Below are 25,220 nucleotides of genomic sequence, written 5' to 3'. Positions count from 1 at the left end.
AAGTCACACCTGGATGTGGAATGAGTCACGTGAAGGATTTTCTGGTAATATAGCTCACTGTATGCCTCGGCATCACACCAGCTCCGAAGCAATTAACGAGGCAGAATCATAAAGCTGTAGGTCAAGGCTGTATGCGCTACAAAGCAGGGACTGTTTGGGGTTCGAGACCACCTGTCGAGTCTTTTTTTTTTTGACAAGCTAGCAAGCGCATGAAAAATATCTGGCAGCGAACAGATCCTGTAGTGTCAAGTCAAGTTGGTTTCCTCAGCTCACTGTGTTTTCTCAGTTAATGTTGAGCAAACTGTTTTGTCTTTGCGTTGGCTTTTTAACACGGCCCTTCAGCCTCCATAGTGGGCACACACACTCAAAGACGCACACTGAAACACACACAGATCTGGAAAAAAAGGGAGGGAGAGGGGAGGCATTAATAGTCTCTACTGTGTGCGTCCAGCCGGCAGTTTAGAAAGGGGGCCCGTGTTTTCTTAGGGCTAGGGTGGCAAAGCAAAGCATTCAGCCCCTGTGCCTCACAGCACAAAAAAAGGGCCGCTTTGTTTTTCGGACAGGGGCAGACGAGAGTCCTAGCATTCCCTCGCCGAACACAATGAATGGCCCGTTTTGTCCTTCGTCCGTTTTTCACAGACGATGAATTGTTGTCTTTTTTTCCCTTCCTTACTCTCTCTCTCTCTCTCTCTCTCTCTCTCTCTCTTTTTTTAATCATAATTATTCCAACCCCGTCACTGGGTGTGCACATGACATTTTTCGGGTCCCGGCTGCACTCATGTGCCTGCAATAAAGTCTTGAGCGCAACAATCTCAGCTTTCTGCCGGACAACAGAACAGCCTCTGTTGTTCTTGCGAACGGCCCCAGCTGCTCGGAGGCAATTGTGAAGACACTGGCTCAGTCTCTACCCCCCTGGACCACAGGAAGAAGAGGAAGAAAGAGGAAGCGCTTCTCCCCGCTCTCTGTGCGGCTCCTTTATTAGATTATTGTGTGGCCTGATTCCACGTCTTCCCCCTCACTCTTGCATTAGAACCCAAGACATTTCTGTATGAGGCTCCTGAAAGCTCAGAGGACGTCTGGACAATGTTTGGTTGGACAAACCAATATGTGTGTTTTTGCGAATCGAGATCTGAGATCCGAAAAACAGATGGCTAGAAAAAGAAGAGGGTTGTTTTAGAAACATTTGCAAATGACTCCTGTAACTTGGTTGCACATTAAAGGACAATTTACATCATATTACATCAAAAAGATTAATATAAGTGTTCGTGGAAACATAGTCAGCCAAATATATGATAAGTGTGGAATAAAACACTGTGTTGCGCTGTTAGAGTAAAATAATCAATAATAATAATAATAATAATAATAATAATAATAATAATGAGTTTGTCCTGAAGATGTAGAACAGTGACACCTTTACCTCTGACACTGGAGACTCATTGTGTAAATGTTAAATAAATAAAAGTCCCCTTGGAGACAAACAATAATAACATATTAGAGCAAGCGATTGGTGGAAAATCTACATCATCTGACCAATCAGAATCCAGAATATCAACTGCACTGAATTATAATGGGAATTAAAGCTGGCTTACATTTTTTTACCCCCCCCAAAAAAAAATTACTCCTTCATGAAGTACATTTATTCAACAATCATAAATTCCAGATAAAGTCTGATCTGCAAAGGAGCTTCTACACAATGATTTTTATTTTACTCTTTTTATATTAATTCATTTTAGTAATCTCACACAGGATATACAGCGTAGCTTTGTCTCTGTGCATGTGATCAAGCTCATCTTTTATTTTATTTTCATGCTATCATGTCCATTTTTTAGAAAAAATTACAATTTGAATTCTATTTATTTATTAACTTATTTATTTATTTTACGGATTATGACGCCTACACCCCAGACTCACTTGTGGATTTATTTATTTATTTATTTATTCTGTTCTCTCATCATTACCCATGCCGTTTGAACAAATCCTCCCGGGTTTCCGTTACTCCGCTGTAATTTTTATGACCGCATGTTATCAGAATGCTGCCGTCTTTGTTTCATTCTGTTCCCAAATCCGCATTAAAAAAAGAAAACAAATTCTGGCAAAGACGGCAAAACGATGTGCGGTTAAAGGGAGATGAAAAAAAGAAGGAATGTCGAGAGTGAAGTGAATCTGTGAAATTGTACAGGAGTTCAGGATTGCAGATAGCACAACAGGGTGTGTCGGTGTGTTAAGCTCAGCACAAAGCTGTTTGAGGACGGAGCCTTGGGCTCATCTTTTGATATTTTTTATGCAATACAAACTGAATTGGCTTCAATATTTCCAAAGATAAATTACATTTCAGCTTCTTTGAGGACTGATACAAGAAATTGCATTAAGTACATATTGCAAATTCACACAGAGACACACACACGGATATCACATTTAACTTCTCCTCGATGTTCTTTGTACTTGGACTGTAGTAATTTACTCGTTTACTCATTTTCTTTCCATCAGAAAGAAGCACCGCACTGTTTTCTTCCTGAATTATGATTAAGAAAATAAAACCTATTTGCTTTGGTCCTCGGGCTTGTTATGCTTGTCCTCAGCTCTCGGTTAGAGCGAGAAAGTGGAGTCAGAGGAAGGGGAACGGGGGCCGTCCTGCTTTTTAACAGCCCTTGGACTTAATATAGATATATTGGAATGGCATTTTTCCAAGAGGGCTTGTTTTACTGTGTAAGGAATTAGTGGAACAAGAAGTCGTCTATTGGTTATTCCTTCAGTCTGGCCGAGAGCTGGGTGGTGTCCGGTTTCTGTGCACCTAGCCCCTGAGTTTTTATATATATATACACACACACACACACACACACACACACACACACGCTCACACATTCACTATTTGCCTGTCTCTTCTGTGCAAAGGCAGCCTGAGCCGGATCGGGATCGTGAGTGTGCTCAGCTCTCGTAGATGTTAATCTTTTACCTGTCAGTCCAAAAATACTTCAGAAGTCGATAAAGTCTTAAAGATGCCGGTGGGCTTGAGGCTTGAGGAAAGGGTTTGTGTTTGTGCCACACAAAGCTGCTTTGTTGTTGACCTGGAGCTGTGTCCATGGATCGGGAAGGGGGGTGGGTGGGGGGTGGGTCTCCTGTATTGCAGGAGAGAACAATGCGACTAGTCGGCGGCAAAGAGGTGGAAAACCAAGCTTAATTCCGGCCCTGTGCCGAGGGATCAAAGTCCCACTCAGCCGTATCGATCCACACACCCCGATTGCCATCAGGGACTGAAACAGCAGTCAGTGGCCCCTAAGAATACCTGCCACATTGATAACAGCTCTGTGTGTGTGTGTGTGTGTGTGTGTGTGTGTGTGTGTGTGTGTGAGAGAGAGAGAGAGAAAGAGAGAGAGAGGTTTTATATATATATAATGAGATGAGAGATATAAGATATTAAACTATACTATTTTATACCTCATTCAGTCTCCTTAGTGTCTGTACTGTACATTTCCAGACTCGTGATTTTGGATTCTCTGCGCTTAAAAAGGAACAGCAAACTCACTTCTAACAGACATCTTAGGGACAATGTTGAAATAAGTCATTGTTTAAATGAGGTACATGACTATAAAACACAAATTGAGGCTGCATTCATTCTGCTGGAGGAATAACGGTGTTCAGATGAGACTGGAATGAAAGAACACTGTTCTTATGGAATTTTATCTGTAAAAACGTTCCATAAAAGTCCTTCCATTTGGGTTTTAAATTTTTTCTTTTACATTTTACTGCAGTATCAATGTGCCATCATAGCCACACAAAATTAGCAAAACTACATTATTCTTCTGAAAAAGCAGTTCCATCTCTGAAAGGACTGAATCTACAGAAATATATCTTAATTTCTCAGTTTAAAAAAAAAAAATGGACTTGTAAACGTGTGTGTGTGTGTGTGTGTGTGTGTGTGTGTGTGTGTGTGTGTGTGTGTGTGTGTGATGCATAAATGTTAATGAACAGAATTCAAAATCTGCCCCTTGGACTTCTATTCTACATGGGTTTGGAGTAAACTGGTTTTCTGTTCTGGTTGAAATGATCATTTGTGGTACACACACACACACACACACACACACACACACACACACACACACACGTGCATGCACATACTACAGATGTGGTACGTAATAAAACACTGAAGTACGACTTTAACTGATAAATGACCTGCGACGTGAGGCTAATATGTGCTCCGGGATCTCTGGGATTGTTTTATGAATTGATTTTCTCTCTCTTTCCTGGTGAGCTTCCAAAAAATTCTCACTGAGCCTCACTTGTATGGTAGCAGGGGCCGTGTTCACGCCGCTGGCGTTCGCAACATGCATCGAGCTCAGGTTGCCAACTCTACTGGAATTTTCAAAACGGATCCCTTAGGCTGATTTTCATTTCAGCCATTCAGGCTCGGGCAACTCTGAGCCCCTCAGGGAAGAATATACAGTTTTTCGTATCTCTGCTTACAGTACCAAAGGAAAACTAAAAATGGAGTTCTGGAGTTTCTTTTATCCTTCACGAGAAGTAGTGCTGTTGCACATCATGTCTCAGAGTCTCCTCTTTTCTCGTTTGTTGGTGACTGTCATTACTTTTTTCAGTGCACATAATGTAATGTTTCACTCCTGGCGTTTTGAGCGGACATGTGGGTGCGTGTGTGCCATTTTTAACAGCGACATCTCAAAAGGGAAAGTGAAGGAGGGAGGGAGGGAGGGATGGAGGGGAAAAAGGCTCTCCTCCCCACCCTTTATCTTATCTTGTCAACTTTGAAAGGCATTTTGCACTTGTTAAAACAACTCATCCTCCTCACCACCACCATCGCCAACACCACCAACCCCCAAGCCCCTGCCTCCTTCTTGGTTTTACAGAAAGACCACATCAAATCGTGCGTTCAGTATAACGGATGTCTCCTGGGTCTAGCATGAGTGTGGGTGCTGACAGAGCGTAATCATGGTTCACATGCTACAGAAATGCAGTCTTGTATACGGTACGTTCAGACATAAACATCCTTGGGATTTTACTGTATATCTATACACATGTATAGAGTACCATTTTTCTTCTGTACACACATGAAAACTCGACAGTATCACAGGCTGTGTTGACCCGTATTCCCTGACCTTAGGATTAGCCTCAGCTGTAAACCATTACTGAACCTAAGTGCTGATGTCAACAGTTCCACTAACAACATTGATTAATCCATACCTTCCTATTTACTCAAAGCGTTTTCCCCCCCTCCAATCCACATGCCTATTATTTATTTATTTATTTATTTATTCATTTATTTGGGCAGTCAATCTATGGTACAGAACATGAATATACAAGTTACGCATCAAGATATAATTCTATATCTTATTTCTATTCTATCTCTTATTTCTATTTCTTCCTGTCCATGTATAGACGGTCCACAGACCCATGTCTTTATCTCGAACGATTGCCACAGATGTTCTTCCCCCGACTAGTGTGAGTTACATCCTCTTCAGGGACAAACAAAAGCACCTGTTCCTCATAAGTCGCAGTGAGGGCTCCTTCATGTATCTTTAATGAAGCTTTGGGGCAGATGGCAAGAAGGAGCAGAACCCAGCACTCAGGATGGGCTGAAAAACAAAAAAAGGCGAGGTTATGATGGGAGCAATGATGTTTCACTCGTCTTTTGCATCTGCTCACTCCTGCAGATCAACAATCAGAGAGTGCAAATAGTGACTTCAGTGTCTTTGACAGTCCACCATGAGGTGGCTGAGAGAGAGAGAGAGAGAGAAAGCGAGAGATAGAGATAGAGAGAGAAGACAGTAAGCAGTCTCCTGAGACATGGAACACACAAAGAGCAAGAGCGACACACAGACAGATTCACAGAGATGTAATAATAAGCAACTCTCTAAATGCGGCAAGATACGCAATTTATCAAAATCAGCCTGTCTGAGTGCAGGCACTTAATTCCATTCTCTGTCTATCAGCAGTCAAAGGAAATTGCCAACAATAATCTTTAAATCTATACTGGTATTGTCTGCTCAGCTCGCTCGGCATTCATTAATTGACAACCCTCAAAGCTAACCTCCTCTAATAGCCATGCTGTTTTGAAGCCCCTGATTTGATTTGTCACTCACTGATGTGCTGTGTGTAAATTAAAAGTTTACTGTAAAGACCTTATTACTGCAAATCACAAGCGATCAAACGGAGGGCAGTTTTTATCCATTTATGTTTTTCCTGCTGGCATTTTTTCCCCCTGATTACACTGTGTATTTTTAGAATTTAACAGAAATCCCATAGATGTAAATAATGGTTTTCAGGATCAGGTGTTTCTGTGTCAAGAGCTATAATGCCAAGTTGATTTTAATTTTTTTTTTTAATTTTTAAATTGTTGGACGTGAGATGACATGTTGGAGAATAGTTGCATGTTGATTCCACTTTGAGAGATGTTGAATTCTTTCTTTTTTTTTGAAAACGATAGAGGTGATTATGCATCCTGTCAACCTTAATAACCTTGGACGGGAGGCTGCATGATGGACACACTTCATGTGCACTGTATCACAAAGAGCAGAATATTTTGCACATACATGCAGTGAGCATCTGTGGGAAAAGTTTAGCACTAAAGTTTAACTCTGACTTGTGAGGTCATTTCAGGAACCCATTTGGCTTTCCTTTCTCAAAAAAAAAAACCAGGACATTTTTTGATTAAAGAAAAAAAGGTATTATTATTATTATTATTATTATTATTATTATTATTATTACACCTGATGAACCAAAAAACCATTTTAGCAACAGGCATCTAAGTCCGGTTCCAGAGTTTAAAAGCAAACAGAAATGTGTTTTAATTATTATTGTTTTTTTTTTTTTTTTTGCTTGCTCAGTAGAAATCTCATCTCATTCTCCGAGATCAATATCATGGACTTAAACACTTGTTAAGCACCAAGGGAAAGGGGAATGGTGTTGCTAAACCAAGATTTAACATTAGATGCTGAGGGAAAGCAGTCGTTTAAAAAAAAATCATAAATAAGTGGTGATCACACGCAGACCTCAGCGAGAATGGATAGGAGGAAAAAAAAACGTGGTGGTGGCGGCACAGAGCAGGTTGATTTCATGCCCCAATGCTGCGGCAGTAATTGCACCCAGACCAGTTTTTATTGCGAGTTGATTTTAAAGAGGCTTGAACAGCGAAACACTTCGTAGCGTGTTTACTTTGGTGGGGCCGACCTTTATTAACCCCGTTCTCCAGTCGGATCCCCCTGGAGGTGGGCCTGCCCGGCTGGGCGTTAAGTCTCGCAGGCCCACGGTAGCAGGACTGCAGCTTATCATGCATATTCAGGAAGCAGGGGATGACAGCTAGATTGGGTCCAGCCAATGCTCTGCAAACATATGGGTTTCTAAGCTGCTATGGCTTGTTCCCAAAACATACCAGCTTTCTTTCTCTTTGTCTCGCTTCGCCTGGGTCTGTTTTTCCTCTCACTCTTTGTCCCTCATGGAATATTAATACACACATGCACAATGATCCCACAATGATCTCGGTGCTCCTGATGTAGCATGTGATGGCAGGTCAGAGGAAAGTCAAGGATGAAGATGTTGAAGGTTAATAACAGAACAGAGAAGACATCTTGACTGTTAATGGGTCAGTGTTGAGTCACATTAAAAATAGAAATACTTAACACAGGACAGGAGCATCCATGCTTTTCAGCTTCAGTGCTAAAAAGCAGCTGCTTTTTTAATTTATGGGAAATACCTGCACTTTTATTGTCTATATAAATGAGCTTTCAATATTATACAATGAGCCTGATATATCTGCCAGGATCTTTTTCCTGTCCTCCTGTGTAAGTGAACGATCTTGTCCTGAGGGTGCGCTTTAGCCAAACAGAATCTCACTTATGGGTCTGTGAAGACTGCTTGGTTTTAGGAAGTTGCAGTCGTGACAGTTTGTCATTTTCCCCCCTAAGGTGCACTAAGCCTCCCAGATTCCCACGCTTCAACCTTAACACTTTACGAGTAAAGCCTGGTCTATAAAAATAATAATAATTAAAGATAAAAAGACACTCCCTCTGTAGGTAAAAAAAAAGGAAAATTTCACACGGCCTTTTCTACTTTAGTAGATTAAAGGGAAGATGTGACACCAGTGTTGTTTAATTCCTTTGTCTTGTGTCTTGTGTGTGTGTGTGTATGTATATGAGAGAGTGTGTGTGTGTGTGTGTGTGTGTGTCCATGTCCATGTCCAAGTCCTTACATGTGAGTGGCGGGTATTAGGTGCAAGCATTGTGAAGCTGAAGTGGTGAACAAGGCAGCGAGGGGTCTGTTGGCTGTCAAACGGTGTTAGGCCATCGTGTGATCTCTTTTCTTTCTGTGTTCAGCAGGTCCAGGGTCACATGCCTCCTCTCATGATCCCCATTTTTCCACATGACCAGCGCACTCTGGCCGCTGCCGCCGCCGCCCAGCAGGGCTTCCTCTTTCCCCCAGGCATGTCCTACAAACCAGGTACGAGCTAGTTCTCTTGATCTGTCTCTTTACTCTCTCTCTCTCTCTCTCTCTCTCTCTCTCGCTCTCTTTCTGTCAAAATAAACACAGAGGGTTTTGAGTTAATTAATGTGAAATAAAACCTAATATATTGTTGTACCAACTTAGCTAAGATAGGACAGGTAGATACTGCGGTTAACATCATGTAACTACATTTAATAGGGATCTTAGTGAAGATTTATGGCCAAAAAAAACCCAGCTTTTTTTTTTGTCAACAATCTGAGAAATAAATGGCAAAAAAACTTGACTGAAAAACGTTCTTCCGCACTCGTATCCTACTGCTGTGCACTTTATGTAACCTTGTGTCCTGTCCTACTGCACTCTTATATGCGATTTTATTGTGTGTACGGAGCTTTGCTCTGCTGTGCCAGTCAGTGAAGATACATTCACACTCTGAGCAGGAAGTTCACAGTGAAAATGTCTGCCTTCTAAGAATCTAAACATTTCCTGGTTTCTACAAAAGACATTGGTCCATTTGGTGGGACAATGTATAATCCCTCTTCAAGGTTAACAGGTCTGAATCTCCTTCTTTGACTTGTTTAGAGGTAATAAACAATAACGAGCCATTGATCAGGTCCACGTACCACTCAGGTCACATTTTGTGGGGTAACATGGCCTAATGGTTAGAGAAACAGCTTTGGGACCAAAAGGTTGCAGGTTTGATTCCCTGGACCAGTACGAATGGCTGAAGTGCCCTTGAGCAAGGCATCTAACCCCTAACTGCTCCCCAGGCTGCTCTGGGTGTGTTGTACATTGCTCTGGATAAGAGCATCTGGTAAATGCCTGTAATGTAATGTGTGTACAACCACTGATTGTAGCCCATCTGTACAATGTCCATCTAGGACCACTACTTCCTACAATGGCTATAGCTAAAGTGTTTGTGTCACACTAATTTTTAAGAAAAAAAATCAATAAATATACTAAAGATAAAAAAAAAAAAATTGGATGCTCTATTGCCACCTGCCAGATGGCAGCCAAGGAAATGAGTCTGCAGTCTACTGTAATTTGGTAAGCCTTGGTGCTTGGGCATCATGACCGGTAGATGTCCTTTAAGGCTGTGAGTTTGTAGTCTATGATGTGCGTCACTGTTCTCACCACTCTCTGGAGAGGCTTATGTTTGCAGTGAGAGCATCTGCCATGCCAGACAGTGTTGCAACAACCAGTCAGGACGATGTTTATGGCTTAGTGATAGAAGGTCATACAGTAAGTGCTTCCCACGCCATGCCCTGGTCTTCCCAGGCAGTCCCCTGTCCCAGTACTAACCAGGCCCTCAACACGCATTGGGCGGCGCGGATCTCTGCTTCCGTAGCCTTCGGCCTCTCACCTATACAGCTAGGGTAACTGCGAGAGTTTGATTCCCCACTCACATCTGTATTGCAGCGTGCCTTGCCAGATGACAGTAGGTACCATTTTTATGATGGTCTTTGGTATGACCTGACTGCGAGTAGAACTCCCGATCTCCCAGTCGAGAGGCGGACACGCTAACCACTAGGCCAGCTTGCAGTGAGTGATAGAAGGTGGTGAGGCCTAAATTCTTCTGAGGCCATCCAAAGAAAGGGAGTATATTCACTGACAAAACAGAGCTTATAATCATGTCTGAGGAAGGACCAGTGAGGAACCTGAAGTTCCTGTAAAGCTCCTTTGGTATATATGTATATTTGCAGTGTGTGTGTGTGTGTGTGTGTGTGTGTGTGTGTGTGTATCTACTTCTCTGCAACTTTCCATCCAGCAAGAGAATAGACCCCAGAATAGGGGACGCAGGCCTGGAAAATAATGCATATAATGCTATGCAGACTGGAATGTAATCAGTACATCAGCATGGAGCAAAGTGTCTCCATTTCACTGTCCAGGAAACTGCTATCCATATTAACAGCATCTTAAACTGTCCATGGATGAATGTAGATTCAGCTTCGATCTAAACCGTTGAACTTAATTGTTATTAAAAAGCACACTGGAGAAGTTTCCCATCTTCCTCTCCTGCACTGTATGGGCCAAAAGTTCTGTGAGTCCCAAGGAATGCTCCTTCATTGATTTAGTGTGGTGCGTAGAGAACGGTAAGCTGCTCTCAAGTGTACTGTTTGCCCTGGAGGGTGTACAGCCTCTGGGAGCTTTGCATCTCCTACCTGTCCTGGCACGTTCTCCTTCACCTTTTGTGAAAAAGAGAATTGCTCCTCACGCAAGCATTCCAAATCTGAAAACAAATTTGCAGGAAATTGCTACAACATGCATCCTGACTCCTTGCCAGGCCACTAACCCTCCGCCCAATCCCTCATTGTTCTCTATCACTTTGTGTAATTAAAAAAAAAAAGTAAAATCCTGTTATATTTTGTTCATGTGTTCAGCGAGACAAAGGTCTGCCCCATATTGTTTCATCTCTCTCTCTCTTCTGTTGACTATTGACTATTAGCTTAGCGAGACAAGTAAAATGCTGAGCTGAGGATTTTTCCCTGATTTTTTCCCCTTGCTGAGCTGTCTATAGATATATCTTTAGACCTGAGGGAACACCATGGAAATGGAAATGAAGAACAGATAAAAAAGGATAGGGAAAGAGTGAGAAAGAAAATTCAGGATATAGAAATTTATGTTTGGCCATCAGAAGACTATACTGTATATAATTTGGTCTGTATTCGACACCTTGAAAAACACATTTGTTGTAAGCATTACATCAAAAGAATAAAAAATACCATAAAGAGATCAGAGTTGGGATAAAAGGATTGGTAGACAGCAAGTGAAAGGCAGAATATTATAAGGTGTGGTAAACCAGCTAATAAATTAACTATAAAGGTGAACGATGAAAAAGAAAGTCAGCTATTTTGAAACTAAAGAGGCATGACAGGCTGAACAAAGAGCCTGGGGGGATTCTTTTCCCTTTTTGATTTTTTTTAATACGTTTGACACTGCAAGGTTTTTTTTTTCACTACAAATAACAGAAGCTATAATGAAATCTTTTTGTGTACATAGAGCACCTGCATTATTCATAAGTTTATAAAGCAGTACAGAGGAGAAAAAGTCTAGAAAGAAAGTGATGCTACTGAGATCTTTGACACCCAACATGGCTCACAACATGATAATGTGATCATATGAGGCAAAGCTCCTGCTGATGTTTCTGGCACCCTGTGTGAGGAGCATTCAGCCCAGCATTGAGGTCTCAGCGTAGGTCCAGTGCTGATGACGTGCTGATGACCTCCAACCCAGCTGTGAAGCCCCAGTGCTTCACTTTCTTTCACACTGTGCCTAATGACCTGGGCATTTTTACTCATCCTTTACTCATAGAGACGAGTGGAGAACAGGGGTGACACCGCTGTGTGTAGGCATAAAGACAGAACCAGTACTACTATTGGAGATGCACATTTTCCTCGTCATGTCCTCAGATTGTGTTGAGGGTACAATGGCTGAGAGAGACCCAGCAGGCAGGAGGGACATGACTACCAAGAGGGTCATAGTGTTAGAAATTCAAGCTTCTAACTTGTGTTTCTGTGGCTCATTAATTGATTCTCCATGTAGTTGTTTTAACTAGAGATGCATGGATGCCAATACCAGCATCCATATTATACTGTGCTCATTATTAGCTCATCCAACCGATAGGTGATGAACTTATGCCATCGTGTGTCATCCATCCGTCGTCCATTGTCCACAATTCATGAAAATCACTTCTTCTCTCTCAATTCTTCACTAATTTTTATTCTTTTTGGCAGGAAGGTCGGTCTGCCTGGGGTGCATATAGCTTCTACTCAAATTTGCATAATTGCAATTAATAATGAAGACATGGAGTAATTAAGCACTAAGGAGCAGTTTCCACACAAATCACTTCTTCTCCCTCAATTCTTCACTGATTTTGATTCTTTCTGGCATGAAGGTAGGGGTACCTAGGGTGCATATAACTTGCACCCACTCTGTTCCTGTCTAGTCTAGAAGGAACACTCTAAAGTGGGCCACCTTGCACAATTCAACTCTCAAATATTTGAGCTGGATGGGTTGAGAGTAGAACTGCATAAGATGGCCCACTTTAGATCATTCCTTCTGGACTAGACAGGGCTGGAGTGAGCTACGCCATCACTGATAGTCTTGTTTAATCATCTCATCTCATTATCTCTAGCCGCTTTATCCTGTTCTACAGGGCAAGCTGGAGCCTATCCCAGCTGACTATGGGCGAAAGGCGGGGTACACCCTGGACAAGTCGCCAGGTCATCACAGGGCTGACACATAGACACAGACAACCATTCACACTCACATTCACACCTACGCTCAATTTAGAGTCACCAGTTAACCTAACCTGCATGTCTTTGGACTGTGGGGGAAACCGGAGCACCCGGAGGAAACCCACGCGGACACGGGGAGAACATGCAAACTCCACACAGAAAGGCCCTCGCCGGCCACGGGGCTCGAACCCAGGACCTTCTTGCTGTGAGGCGACAGCACTAACCACTACACCACCGTGCTGCCCTTGTTTAATCATAAAATCTAAAATTATACAATGCCATTTGTTTGAAGTCTAGTGTCCATTGTCCCCATAGTGAACAGGTGACATGGAACAACAGTCATCTGGAAGTATTTCATGATTAATGGTGCCAATCAAGCAAAGCACACTACACACTGTGCTTCAATGAGTACCAAAAACATGTATTCATACTTGACTTGAAAACCCTGGTATTCATGCATACCTTTTACATAAATGCAAAATCCTTCAGATCTGCCCTCAACAAACAAGCATAAGTTAGGTTGTCATAGAGCCCTTTCAGCAAAACCAAAAACTCTCTGATACCCCTTATCCACCAAGGCAGTTCTGAGGCTGGTTCAGAGCCGTTGCTAATCTTGAACCAGTTCTTGGTGATTTAACTGCCAAAGAACTGGCTCTCAGACCAACTGGTCCCAGAGTGGCATCAGCTCTTTGGAACCAAGAACCGCTTACATCACGGGCCAGGGGTGGGATTATCATGACCAACAAGACCAGCTAAAACTTTGTGTCTGGTAAAAAGAAACAGAGCTTGTGCAGTGTCTCGTCTGACTCATCCAAAGAAGAAGAAGAAAAAGAGATGATTGAGTCCGCCATATTTGTTGCTTTGTTTTCCTTTGGCTAGTGGAGCTAGCGGGGCAGGATGGGGCGGGGCTAGCAACTGGGAAAGCGGAGACTTATGCAGTGATGTAATAGTGGCATAATGATGTGGCCCTATGGTGGCTCTCTAGTCTGTGGAAAAGCAAACCGATTCTTCGAAGGTTCACAAGTTGAGCCAGCTGAACCAAAATTAGCACCAGCCCAGAACTAGCACCTGGTTCATGTTGGTGGAAAGGGGGTATCAGAGGGCTGTGGTTCAGAAGGACATCTCCTTTTGCTTAATAATAATAATAATAATAATAATAATAATAATAATAATAATAATAATAATAATAACTTTATTATCCACGTGGTCTTTGGTGTCAGATGAAAGAAAAATGAAGAAGCTCTCTTCCATCCGCTCATTTTTTTTCATTAGCACAGCAGCTCTTTCTCCTCCTGGAGGCCATAGCATGGTGCCCTGTTTGTATCTTTGTCCTGGTTATCCACTTTTAACGAGGCCTTGTGCCAAGCTGGCAGCTCAAATTGGACTTGGAATTTGTGGTGCCATACCGGTCTGAAACAAAATCCACAACACAGCTCTTCAGCAATACCTTTATGAGCCCATTATTCAGCCTTTTCTCCTCTACAAAGGGAGACAGTGTAGTACTGTTTTGTGATTTGAGCATGAACCGTTTATGCCTTTATGCTTGATGGATTTTAAGGAAACTTGATTTGATGTTATCAAAGGGAAATTACAAGGCTACACTGGTTGTGATGTGAAAAACAAGTCCTCTAACTGTTATGATTTCCCCATAATATCATTAGACCTGCTTTCTTTGTTGTTATGCTGTTATGGACGCACTCTGGTACTGAACCTTTCCAGTCACTGAGAACGGCAGGGAGTTGAGGTGTCCATTTAAGCCCCCAGGGTGATATAATAAGCTCCCACTACTGGAGCCTATGTTGGCACCCCAATGGCCAGGTGGTAGCCCAAGAGTGACAGAAATGGTTTGGAGACAAGAGGGGAGTGGTATATAAAACCAGATTCCCTTTCCCAGGCAGGCAGACAGACAGACAGACAGCATTCTGGCAGTTTACCAAGGTGACTGGAGTGTCCACCAGCCGCCCACAAAAATCCCTACATCTCTCAGCATCCAACTCTGGCTCCACATCTTTAGCTGGCACCCGAACTGCCAGGGACTCACATGACATCTCAGGCCCTTGACATCCACCCTGGGGAAAATGAAGGAGAGAAAAGGAGGGCTAGAGAGAAAGTGAGCTAGCACTAGCTCAGACAGTAATGATGCCCACTCTACCCCTCTAATGGCACTATTTGAAATCACTTCAATTGCAAGCTTTATTCTCCTCGACCACAGGCTGGGATTGAATTTCCTGGCTGTATCACAATGTGCTGCGCTGGACAAGATTGAAAAGCAAGCGAGTGAGTGAGGGCAAGTGTATATACATTTACCCCATGCTCGTGGCTTTAATGGCACCATATGTTAGTGAGAAGAATTGACAGGCAGAAGTGGGGTCTGAACCAGAGCCAATTTCCTTCTATAGGCACGCTTCAGTCAAATCACCAGCACAAACTTCATCCTGTCTGCTGCTGGACTGGACTATAAACCAAAAAAGGGGTCATGTACACCAAGTAAAACTCATCATGCACAATTAGCTCTCGCTTTTTCAAAGTATCCAGATCAGATCTAGACACCTATACTATACCCTTGACTTGAGTATATGTGTCTTTATTATTTTAATGTTCTGCTTTGCATTCGCCTTTGTGGGAAAGCGTCTTTCCCACCGTGCCAGAAGTTATGCTAACAAAAACACACCGTGACATGGAGAACAATAGAGGAACATGCCTAAAGTAATTTCAAGTGCTTGAGTAGACATGATCCTTATACAAGTAACAAAAAAATCCCAAAACAGATATTCTGAAGCGACTGAACAAAAAGCATTATAAACGCAAAGCTGAGAAACACAGAGAGAGAGAGAGAGAGAGAGAGGAAAAATTTAAAAAAGGACAAGAAGGATTGAAATTGAAAGACATTCTCGAGTAAATCCCACGTGTCTGTAGCCAGCTGACTCTTTTGTGAGAGCAGATGTTTGGGCTGGGTGCCGAGGCTGGGTGCAGGCAAGCCCACAGGAACTGTGTTGGCACTTGCCTCAGCCGTTCATTGTCTCAACCTGTGCTTATTGTGTGTCCCCCCCTCCACCTCCACCTCCACCCACCACCCTGTGCTTTTCCTTCAACAGGTGATAACTACCCAGTGCAGTTCATTCCTTCCACAATGGCAGCTGCCGCCGCGTCAGGACTCAATCCTCTTCAGCTCCAGGTATGTACAGTTACAAAAGAATGTGGTGGCACTGAGCCAAGCCCTCGGCACTTAGCAAGTGGAGAACCAGCTGTATGCTAAGTAACGAGCGTGCACTAAATTACTCGCACACCAGTCCAGCCCTAACCAACTTAACACCTTCCATCTGCAGTTCACAAAGTTAGGATGATTATAAGTATTTCAGGAAAGCGGATGGTTGAGGTGGAGGGATCTTCCTATGCTGTAATTTTTTTAAGAACTGGACAGCTTGATGAACTGAAGAGCTTGACGGTAGCATCGCTATTAAATATGTAAGATATAAAACATTTGGGCTTTGTAGTTATTGGGAAATAATCAGTGACAATTGGGAAACCATGGAAACTGGGGGAAACCATGGCTTAATGGTTAGAGAAGCAGCTTTGGGACCGAAAGGTTGCCGATTTGATTCCCTGGACAGCAGGAATGGCTAAAGTGCCCTTGAGCAAGGCGTATAACCCCCAAGTGCTGCTCTGGGTGTGTTGTACGTCACTCTGGATAAGAGTGTCTGCTAAATGCCTGTAATGTAATGTAATGTAATGTATTTGATACCACCACAAGGTTTATTATCTTCCTTTAATGCTATATATGCTAGTGTTGTAGTCAAGACTACCCAAGCCAAGATCAGGTCATGACCAAGACTTTGAGGGGTTGAGACCAAGGCAGGGCGAGACCAAGTCAAGACCAAGACCAGGCATCCCAAAAAGGGGGCGGGGACAAGTGATAGCCGTTAACAATAACAACAATTTCAAATTAGCAACGAATCACATTATGGGTTGCACTTGAATCAGGAAGTTTCACGTCTAATTCCAGGAATGATGTTAACAAATAAATCAGACCATGCACAACCAATTTGGTGAAATTCTCGCAGTGGGGGTCTTGAACTAAAATCCTGAGTCCTCCATGTCTGAGACTGAGACAAGACTGAGTAAAAATGTGGTTGATTTTGAGACAAGACCGAGACCTTCAAAAACTCCGATCTCAAATACTGTGACACTAATCCAGGCAGCTTTACCTCTGATTGTTACAAAGCACTGATACCATTGACTCCTTCTGTAAAATTTTTAGGTTAGATGTTTTTAATCGGTTTATTATTAGCCTTAGATTATGCAGAGTGTCTGCTGTACATGTTTGATCCCACGTTCCCTCCGTCATGTTTTTTTTTTGTGAACATAAAACAAAGTACATCTTAATATTTACTTTTGCCATTTTTATTCATGCTTGGAAGAGATTTCATTTCTCAGTCTGATGAATATTATACCTAAAAAAGCTGAGCAGAGTGAAAGTGGAGTTTTGAAAGTGTAAGCTCGCTTGTTTAGAGGAAAGTCTCGGATGCTGTTCTTTAGAACCAGGATTAAAACCGAGGAAGCACTTGAGCTAAAGACTAAGTTCCTTCCTTCTTTTAAAACAAAAGAAAACAAGCACTAAAGCGCATGAGAGAGAGAGAGAGAGAGAGAGAGAGAGAGAGAGAGAGAGAGCCCAATCGAGCTAACAAGCTTGTCAAGAATTATATGATTTTTCTCTCTCTCTCTCTTTCTCGCTCTCTCTCTCTTTCTCTTTTTTTTGCCAGACAAAACAGTTGTTGTTTTGTCAACAACCACAGTAAAGCTGTTGATAGCAATTAGACATTAAGCTTTCTGATAGCAGGGGATTGTTGCAAAACAAAGCTGAGAATGGCAGAGGGAGGAGGGAAAGACGGAGCGAGCGGGGAGAGCATACCTTTTCTTCTCGCTGCTGCAGGAGGAGCTCGATTCGTCCTTCGCAGCTTATCGCTCTCAGCATTAATGAGGCTTGGCAAGTCGGAACAATGCGAGCAGCTGGGCCTCTGCTATCACGCTCCTATGTGAAGAACAATCAAGTGCACGAAAGGTGTGAGATGAGTCTATTCATGTTGAAGTGTGTGTGTGTGTGTGTGTGTGAGTGAGTGTGTGTGCCTGTGTGTACTAGCGGTTCCAGACTTATGAAAAAGCATGAAAGAAAAAAGACAGAGAGAGAGAGAGAGAGAGAGAGAGAGACTGTGTGTGTGCGTGCGTGCTTGTTTTGCTCTAGAGCAGGCAGCAATGCCATGGCGGAGCCCTGAGGCCTGCCTTCTCTCTATTTATAGTGTTGTGATGGTCAACTCAAAGCTGAGATCGTCGTATATCTCCATGCCCCGTGCTTTCTACTTGTTCCTTCATTCAGATAATGGATTTAACCCTGGGAATGAGCTGAACCTGAACCACACGAGTCAAAGATTTGACAGACTTTTAGACTGCACAGTAAACAAAAGAGAGAGAGAGAGAGAGAGAGAGAGAGAGATTCCTGAGACGTGTTCCCGACGTGTTCCTGAACCACACAAGTCAAAGATCTGACAGACCTTTAAATTGCATAGTAAATTAGAGAGAGAGAGAGCGAGAGAGCGAGAGAGAGAGATCCCCAATAATTGGCATAGACTTAAAGTGCATTCCATTTGTACTGAGAAGTCAGGATTTCCGAGTTCCCAGTTGGAAATGCCAACAGGAATGCCCCCTGAAGTGAGATTCTTTCTACTTTGCCTATTGGTTAGAGAAGCAGCTTTGGGATCAAAAGGTTGCTGGTTCAATTCCCCGCACCAGCAGGAATGGCTGAAGTGCCTTTGAGCAAGGCACCTAACCCCCAACTGCTCCCCAGACTGCTCTGACTATGTTGTGTGTTGCTCTGGATAAGAGCGTCTGCTAAATACCAGTAATGTTCTGTACTATTCTTCTAATGCTTTTTTAGGATGCTATTTCTCCCTCAGTTTTCAACCAATCATCACAAAATTTCACATGACGAATACCTCTGGGCTGAATTAAGTTGTTATGACTTTTGGTGCTGATCTGGATCAATGAACTGGAATGATCCATGAAAAATGGACTTTTTTTTCCCTCACTAAAGCCTCGGTCACAACCGGCCGTACGTGCTCCTACGGCCAGTCTACATGCAAAAAACGCAAGAAACGCACGGAGGGCACGCGTGTGACGTGCTGATTTTCGAGCCGTAGACTGGCCGCAGACCAGCCGCAGAGGTTCTTTGTCATGTTAAACAAACTACGGGCGCTTACATTTTTTTCAGGTTGCAAGACAAACTTACGGCCAACGTGCGTCTTTCTCCACGAACAAAAAAAAACGCAGCATTTTGGGAAACGCCAAAAATCGCACGGCCAAAAAATCGTACGTCCGGTTGTGACCTAGGCTTAAGCGTCATTCTCTGCCTCTTACCGTTCCAGATCTATAGGGTACAGTGACCAGACATCCTGGTTTGTACTGTAAGAGCTAGTGCAAATCACTGTGATTTTAGTCACAGAATCTATCTGGTATATTGTTTATTAGCACTTTTGTCTTGTGTCTCACTACATCAGTCAAACACAACTTCTAACTTCTCTCTGTGGGCATGTTCCAGCAGTGTTTAATGTACAAAATACTGAGTAATATGTTATCAACTGGTATTGCTAAGGGTGGTTACCCTGTCTAGAACCGGTGTTGTTAATTGCTGGTAATAGTTTTCTGACTTCTTGTTCTGGAATGCAGTTAACTCAGGTGGGACGTCATTTCCAGCTCACCATTTCTGACTTCTGAGGTAAATGCATGAAGCAGCGTTAAACCTTAGCCATCCCGCTATTTTCCTTAACGTCTAAATGTTAAAAGAGTTTAAAGAGTTGAATCTTTCCAAAAATATAACTCAAACACGACAGCACAAGCTGACAACTTTCATCTTGAAGGAGTCAAACAATGAAAACGCTAACATGATGTTCATCGTGTAAAATATATGAGTAATTCCAAAGGATTATTTTGATATCTGATTGAGAAATGTTAGGCTAAATAACGTAATGGTGTGTGAATGCAGGCTGCGGTTTGCACCGCCATTTAGTGAAACACTAAATGATGAAATGGCGTGATAAATTAAAGCAGATTTACTGTTACTACTCTGAAGTTGATTATTATTTGTTATATTCCTTTACGCCACAACAATTTACCAGCAGTTATAATAAACCTGTGATTTGCAGCCGCATGTACAACTGTCAGAGACGTTTATAGGGTAGTTTAGTTTGTATAAATGTTGACTCATTGCTAATTTTTTGGACCAACTTGTTAGAGCTTCTGAGCTGAAAAAGTACCTTATAATAACTGTCGCTCATTAAAAACACACGCTGATAGCAAGATTACTGAGCCAATGATAATATCAGTTACTGAGCTGGCAACAGAGAGGATTTAATTCATGCTTGTTGCAGTGACAACATTGTTATCCGTCCTCTCGATGTCTCACAATTCTCCGAGATGAATTTAGATCCAAAAAAAAAGGCCTGTGAGAAAACACAATGCTGTGTGCTTTATGGAGTATGTCACACATCAAGCGAGGACAAAAGAGGCAGACAAAACAGTCTTTTGAAAGCGAGAAGAATAAGAAACAGAGATGCACTTAAAGGATGTAATTCTGTGGCATGAGGAAAAGAAACGTGACTTCTCCAACAGTCAACGGCTGCTAGCATGCAGTTATAGGGTTGGGGAAAAAAAACTAATAAAAAATATACATATAATAATAATAATAATAATAATAATAATAATAATAATAATCATCCAACAAAAGAGGGTGTGTTATTCTTTCTGTTTAAATCTGTCAAATTTGAGCTTGCCTGCTCCAGGTTAGTGTTAATGAGGTGTGTGTGTGTGTGTGTGTGTGTGTGTGTGGTTGTCAGTAATCGTGGTATCAGTGTGCATTCAGTCTTCATGCATCAATGATCCATTTGAAGTGTGTGACCTCACCTGCAGGAACCCCACTTCCTGTGCCAGGGGATCCGCCCACCCGTCACGCCCTTGGTTCACTGCACCTGTCTAATCAGAATATCTCTGCTTCTCAATCTGGCAAGGTATCATTTTCCACAATTTGCTAGATTTAGCAAATTCTAATGCTGATTAGAAAGGAATTAATTCCAGCAATACTGGACTGTGTTTTGGCAAAACCAGGAAAAAGGGACTCGGCCTCTACGGTTTTACAGTATGACAAGCCATCATTTGAGTTCTGCATATAATGTGCGACACAGAGCCATAATTTTGATTCTATGTGAATTATGTACAGTATGAGGCAAAAAAACTTAAGCATCTCATCTCTCATTATCTGTAGCCGCTTTATCCTGTTCTACAGGGTCACAGGCAAGCTGGATCCTATCCCAGCTGACTACGGGCGAAAGGCGGGGTTCACCCTGGACAAGTCGCCAGGTCATCACAGGGCTGACACATAGACACAGACAACCATTCACACTCACATTCACACCTACGCTCAATTTAGAGTCACCAGTTAACCTAACCTGCATGTCTTTGGACTGTGGGGGAAACCGGAGCACCCGGAGGAAACCCACGCGGACACGGGGAGAACATGCAAACTCCGCACAGAAAGGCCCTCACCGGCCCCGGGGCTCAAACCCGGACCTTCTTGCTGTGAGGCGACAGCGCTAACCACTACACCACCGTGCCGCCCCAGGAATGTGTATGTATTATAATAATAATAATAATAATATTGGCTGGCTTTTTTTCGTGGTCTATCAGATATATTCTATTCAGCTACTCGTCTTCGACTCATTCAGTATCATGCTCGCTGAATGGAATAGATCTGATAGACCACAAAAAAAAAAGCCAGACAACATTATTTAAATATGCCACAAATACATCTGTGATGTATTTCATTTGAAAAATGTGAGTTTTTCAACATGAGAAGATAAACTTCATATCTTCAAGCCAACATGTAATTTTCTTTTTATTATATCGACACATTCACGAACAAAAAGTCCCCAAATTTATCAAAACAATTCACTGATTTCCTCACGAGTGACGTATAGAGATTTATGTCACGGTTTTGGTTCTCCATGTCCCGGATGGAGCTCAAATGAAAAATACCAGTAGTGTATTTTCCAATAAAACAATCGTGTCCATGTAATATAATATACCTGTATAAATACATATTATGAAGAAAAATAAAGCTTGGAAAGAAGTAGAAGAGACCGTTGGTGCCTCTCGTGAGTGTACCTAACGAGTCCAGTTAGCTCGTTTTGCTAATCTGAGCTGAGAATGAAGCTAGTATGAAGCAGAGTGTGTGATTTAGCTTAGTTAGCTTGAGAAGATCTACAGAATACAGTATACAGAATACAGTATGTAGCTACTACTATTTGTAACTGGAGCTACAGATTGTCGAAATCACTATACAGCTGTAGGAGACAAGACTACAAGCGAAGGAGTGTAAATTTAGGGTGAATGTCACTCACAATTTCAGCTTGCCATAACAAAATTTGAGTGAGACATTAAGATCTCATTCTCTCTTTCCTCAGCGAGACCTAACAAAGGCTTCGGGTTTGGAAATGAATGCGGCTGGGAGGCCACGGTGTAATTGGCTTGTCAATACACTTCCCTCCACTGGTCTCGCACACACGCACACACACACAAAAGCGACTGCCACTGCACCCCTCCACAGCAAGTAATTTCACTCAATGCTTCTCTGACAGATTGCTCCTCTGCCCGAGAAGTCACCGGAGAAAAGCAGCCTGAGCCGTTGCTCCAAACCCAATGCCTCTCTTCATTAAGGCCCACGCAGGGCTCAGGATGAGCGAGGTCCGAGCGGCGAAACAATGCTTCCATCCCAAGGTGTCCGTTACCTTATTAACACTGACACCTCTCACCCCTCGGTAGATATTGTGCTTGGCTTGTAGACCGACCTACAAGGAATTATCCTAATTCTAGAAAAGAATTCCATTTTATTATTTGTCTCTTCTGGACTGATGTTTAATTTACCGGCTTGCAACATCACTTTTCTTCAATTGCTTGAGGTGGAAAAAACAATTTCATTAAGGCCATTCTCTGCCTGATATCTGCCTTGTTTTGCCAAGTTTATTCCCGGGATGGTTGGGTTCCGAACAAATCCAAAGTGAACTTTTTTCTTTTTTTTTCATAAGAGGCCTGCTTTTTATCATTGGAAGCAGACTTCTGGGTTTAAGCAGTTTTAAAGTAAGCACCATTGGATAAAGCAGAACATCTGCGTCCTCCCTGTAGTGTATTACAGAGGGTACAAACGACTCAACTGACATCTTTCGCTCTACTTCTTCTTCTTGCTCTCCGAATCGTACAGTCATATAACACATGGAGGTTGACTGACAATAATTTATTGTAAATTCTTAACACGACCAGGTTTAGGATCATCTCCTAAACCAAGCAAAGAGGAACGAATGGGTTCCTGCAATGTTTTTAAGAGGAAAACTTTACAGTGAAGCACAAAAAATTAGTTTATATTAGCTCCTAAAAACGAAAGATTCAGAGTTTCTTTTTTCAGTCACGATTTTTCAGTGATATTCAGCATCATTTTAATGAGAAATCTAGCGTAGAAATAGTGGAGACTTTTGGCCCTTTTCCACTACCCTTTTTCAGCTCACTTCAGCTCACTTCAGCTCACTTCAGCCCGACACGGCTCGCGTTTCGACTACCAAAAAACAGCACGACTCGGCTCGCTTCAGCCCTGCTTAGCCCCTAAAACTCGCACCGTTTTGGAGTGGGGCTGAAGCGAGCCAAAGTGAGCTGAGTGAGGCTGGGGGCGTGAGCAGACACTCCCCTGTGCACTGATTGGTGAGGAGGAGTGTCCTCACATGCCCACACACGCCCCGCGAGCACGCTGGGATCTGTAAACACCGTAAACCCGGAAGAAGAATAATTACGAATTACGAGAATTTCTGAAGCCTTATGCGCCTCGCCTCATCTATACACTCTTGCCAGTATCTGTTGGCGTTGTCGGTGACAACAAGCCACAGCACTAAGACCAGCAACACTAACGACTCCATGTCCTCCATGTTTATTGTTTACTATCCGGGTTGTGAGACTACCGCTTAAAAGATCACTGATGTCACTGTTTGCGCTGCTTAACGACATCACATGACATCCACCCACTTTCGCTAACTCCACCCAATGTGTCCACCCACTTCCAGCCAGCACGGTTCAGCGCGTTTGTAGTCGAAATGCAACTCCAACAGCCCCACTCAGCTCAACTCAGCCCAACTCAGCATGGCACGGCTCAGCCCGACTCAGCCGCGTTGGTAGTGGAAAAGCAGCATTTGGTGCAAATTCTGGACTCAAAGTTCAATGCAGCTCTACGAAGGAAGAGACTCAGCTCACTAGTTAGCGATGAGCGAGATAGCACTGATGGTGGTATTAGCATGAAGTTTGAAGCTTTGGTAGCTGATCTGTTTGAGAAGAGTTTACAGATGAGAAGATGAGATAGCTGACTAAAGGAGTAAAGACATGCTGCATCACTCTTTAGTTAGAGATAAAGCAAGGGCTAAATCCCACTGCACTGCTATCAACAAAAGTAGTTGAACACCATTGTGGGTAAAGTAGGAAAACATTAACTAAAATCCTGGTGAAAGAATTTAGTTACAATATAAAGTTTGGATGTTGTTCAGCTTTTAATATGTTCCACAGGAAGTGTTGGAAAAGAGGAAAACCGGGTCTTATCTTTTGTTTAGATGCTGATGTCTCTATGTTCCGGATACAAGGAGAGGGAGCTGAGGCCAGCTGCCATGGCCAGCGAGTGAAGCACTGTTGACTCTGAGTTCTAGAAATGAGAGTGAACAGCTGTTGAGGTTATTGAGGAGGAGAAGAGATGTGTGTGTTTCGCTCTAGAGATATAGCCAGAAGCAGCAAGGCACTGGGAGGCCAGCACTGAGGCTGTAATGGGATGGAAAGATGGGCATCTGGATAGATGGGGTTGTTGAAAAGAGGGACAGATGGACAGACATGCGGGTAAACAGAGGGAAAGAGAGAGAGGTAGAGAGAAGAAAGAACTGAGTGAAGTGTGGAAAAGAAAATAAACATAAATAAGGAAATAACATATGGGGGTTTGTGAGCGTTATCGGACAGTTTGGCCATTGTCGCCCAGCAGGGTACAGATTAGGAGCAAAGGGGGAAGTGAGCGAGAGAGGGGGAAAAGGATGGAAGAGTGACTGAGGAAGGGCTGAGCAGGAGGGGAGATGTGGGAGCAGGTTGGTTGCCAGCAGATAAAACAGATGTTGAGCCATACTGGAAAGCACTGGCGCAATGCACCAGAGCACAGCCGCCTCTACTCATGACATCTGGGCTGGCCTGGGTCTCCCTCCCCCTCATCCCCTGGGCACCAAACCTCGACAAGCCTTGTGGCAAACGAGTGTGGGGTTCCTGCCGGTCTACCCCTGGCACTGCCATGCAGCAGTAACTTAGACCTTAACCTTCACTAGTATTCACAAATACAGACCAGAATACGGAATTTAGCAGTGTTGGTTCATTTTCTATGATTACAGAGCAACTGCAAATCACAGGTATATACTGTATAACTACACTCAT

The 25,220-nt window shown here is 42.9% G+C and overlaps 1 protein-coding gene across 13 annotated transcripts in view; it reads left to right on the top strand.

Moving 5' to 3' along the window:
- sox6 (SRY-box transcription factor 6) overlaps nt 1-25,220 on the top strand; it is a 275,016-nt gene that overhangs the window by 181,636 nt on the left and 68,160 nt on the right. For 11 of the 13 annotated variants that reach the window (XR_009656643.1, XM_060940777.1, XM_060940776.1 and 8 more), the window contains 2 exons: nt 8,322-8,445; nt 15,779-15,858. Coding sequence is in view for 12 of the 13 variants with exons in the window: in XM_060940777.1 (XP_060796760.1) it covers nt 8,322-8,445; nt 15,779-15,858 (204 nt within the window). In the remaining variant the exon portion in view is untranslated. The remainder of the gene's footprint in view (nt 1-8,321; nt 8,446-15,778; nt 15,859-25,220) is intronic. The other 2 variants (XM_060940773.1, XM_060940767.1) reach the window with 1 other exon arrangement.

This window comes from Neoarius graeffei, chromosome 15, assembly GCF_027579695.1.
Source record: "Neoarius graeffei isolate fNeoGra1 chromosome 15, fNeoGra1.pri, whole genome shotgun sequence".
Taxonomy (NCBI): Eukaryota; Metazoa; Chordata; class Actinopteri; order Siluriformes; family Ariidae; genus Neoarius; species Neoarius graeffei.
The sequence above is the reverse complement of the archived record's forward strand: the minus strand, read 5'-3'. Positions and strand labels throughout refer to the sequence as shown.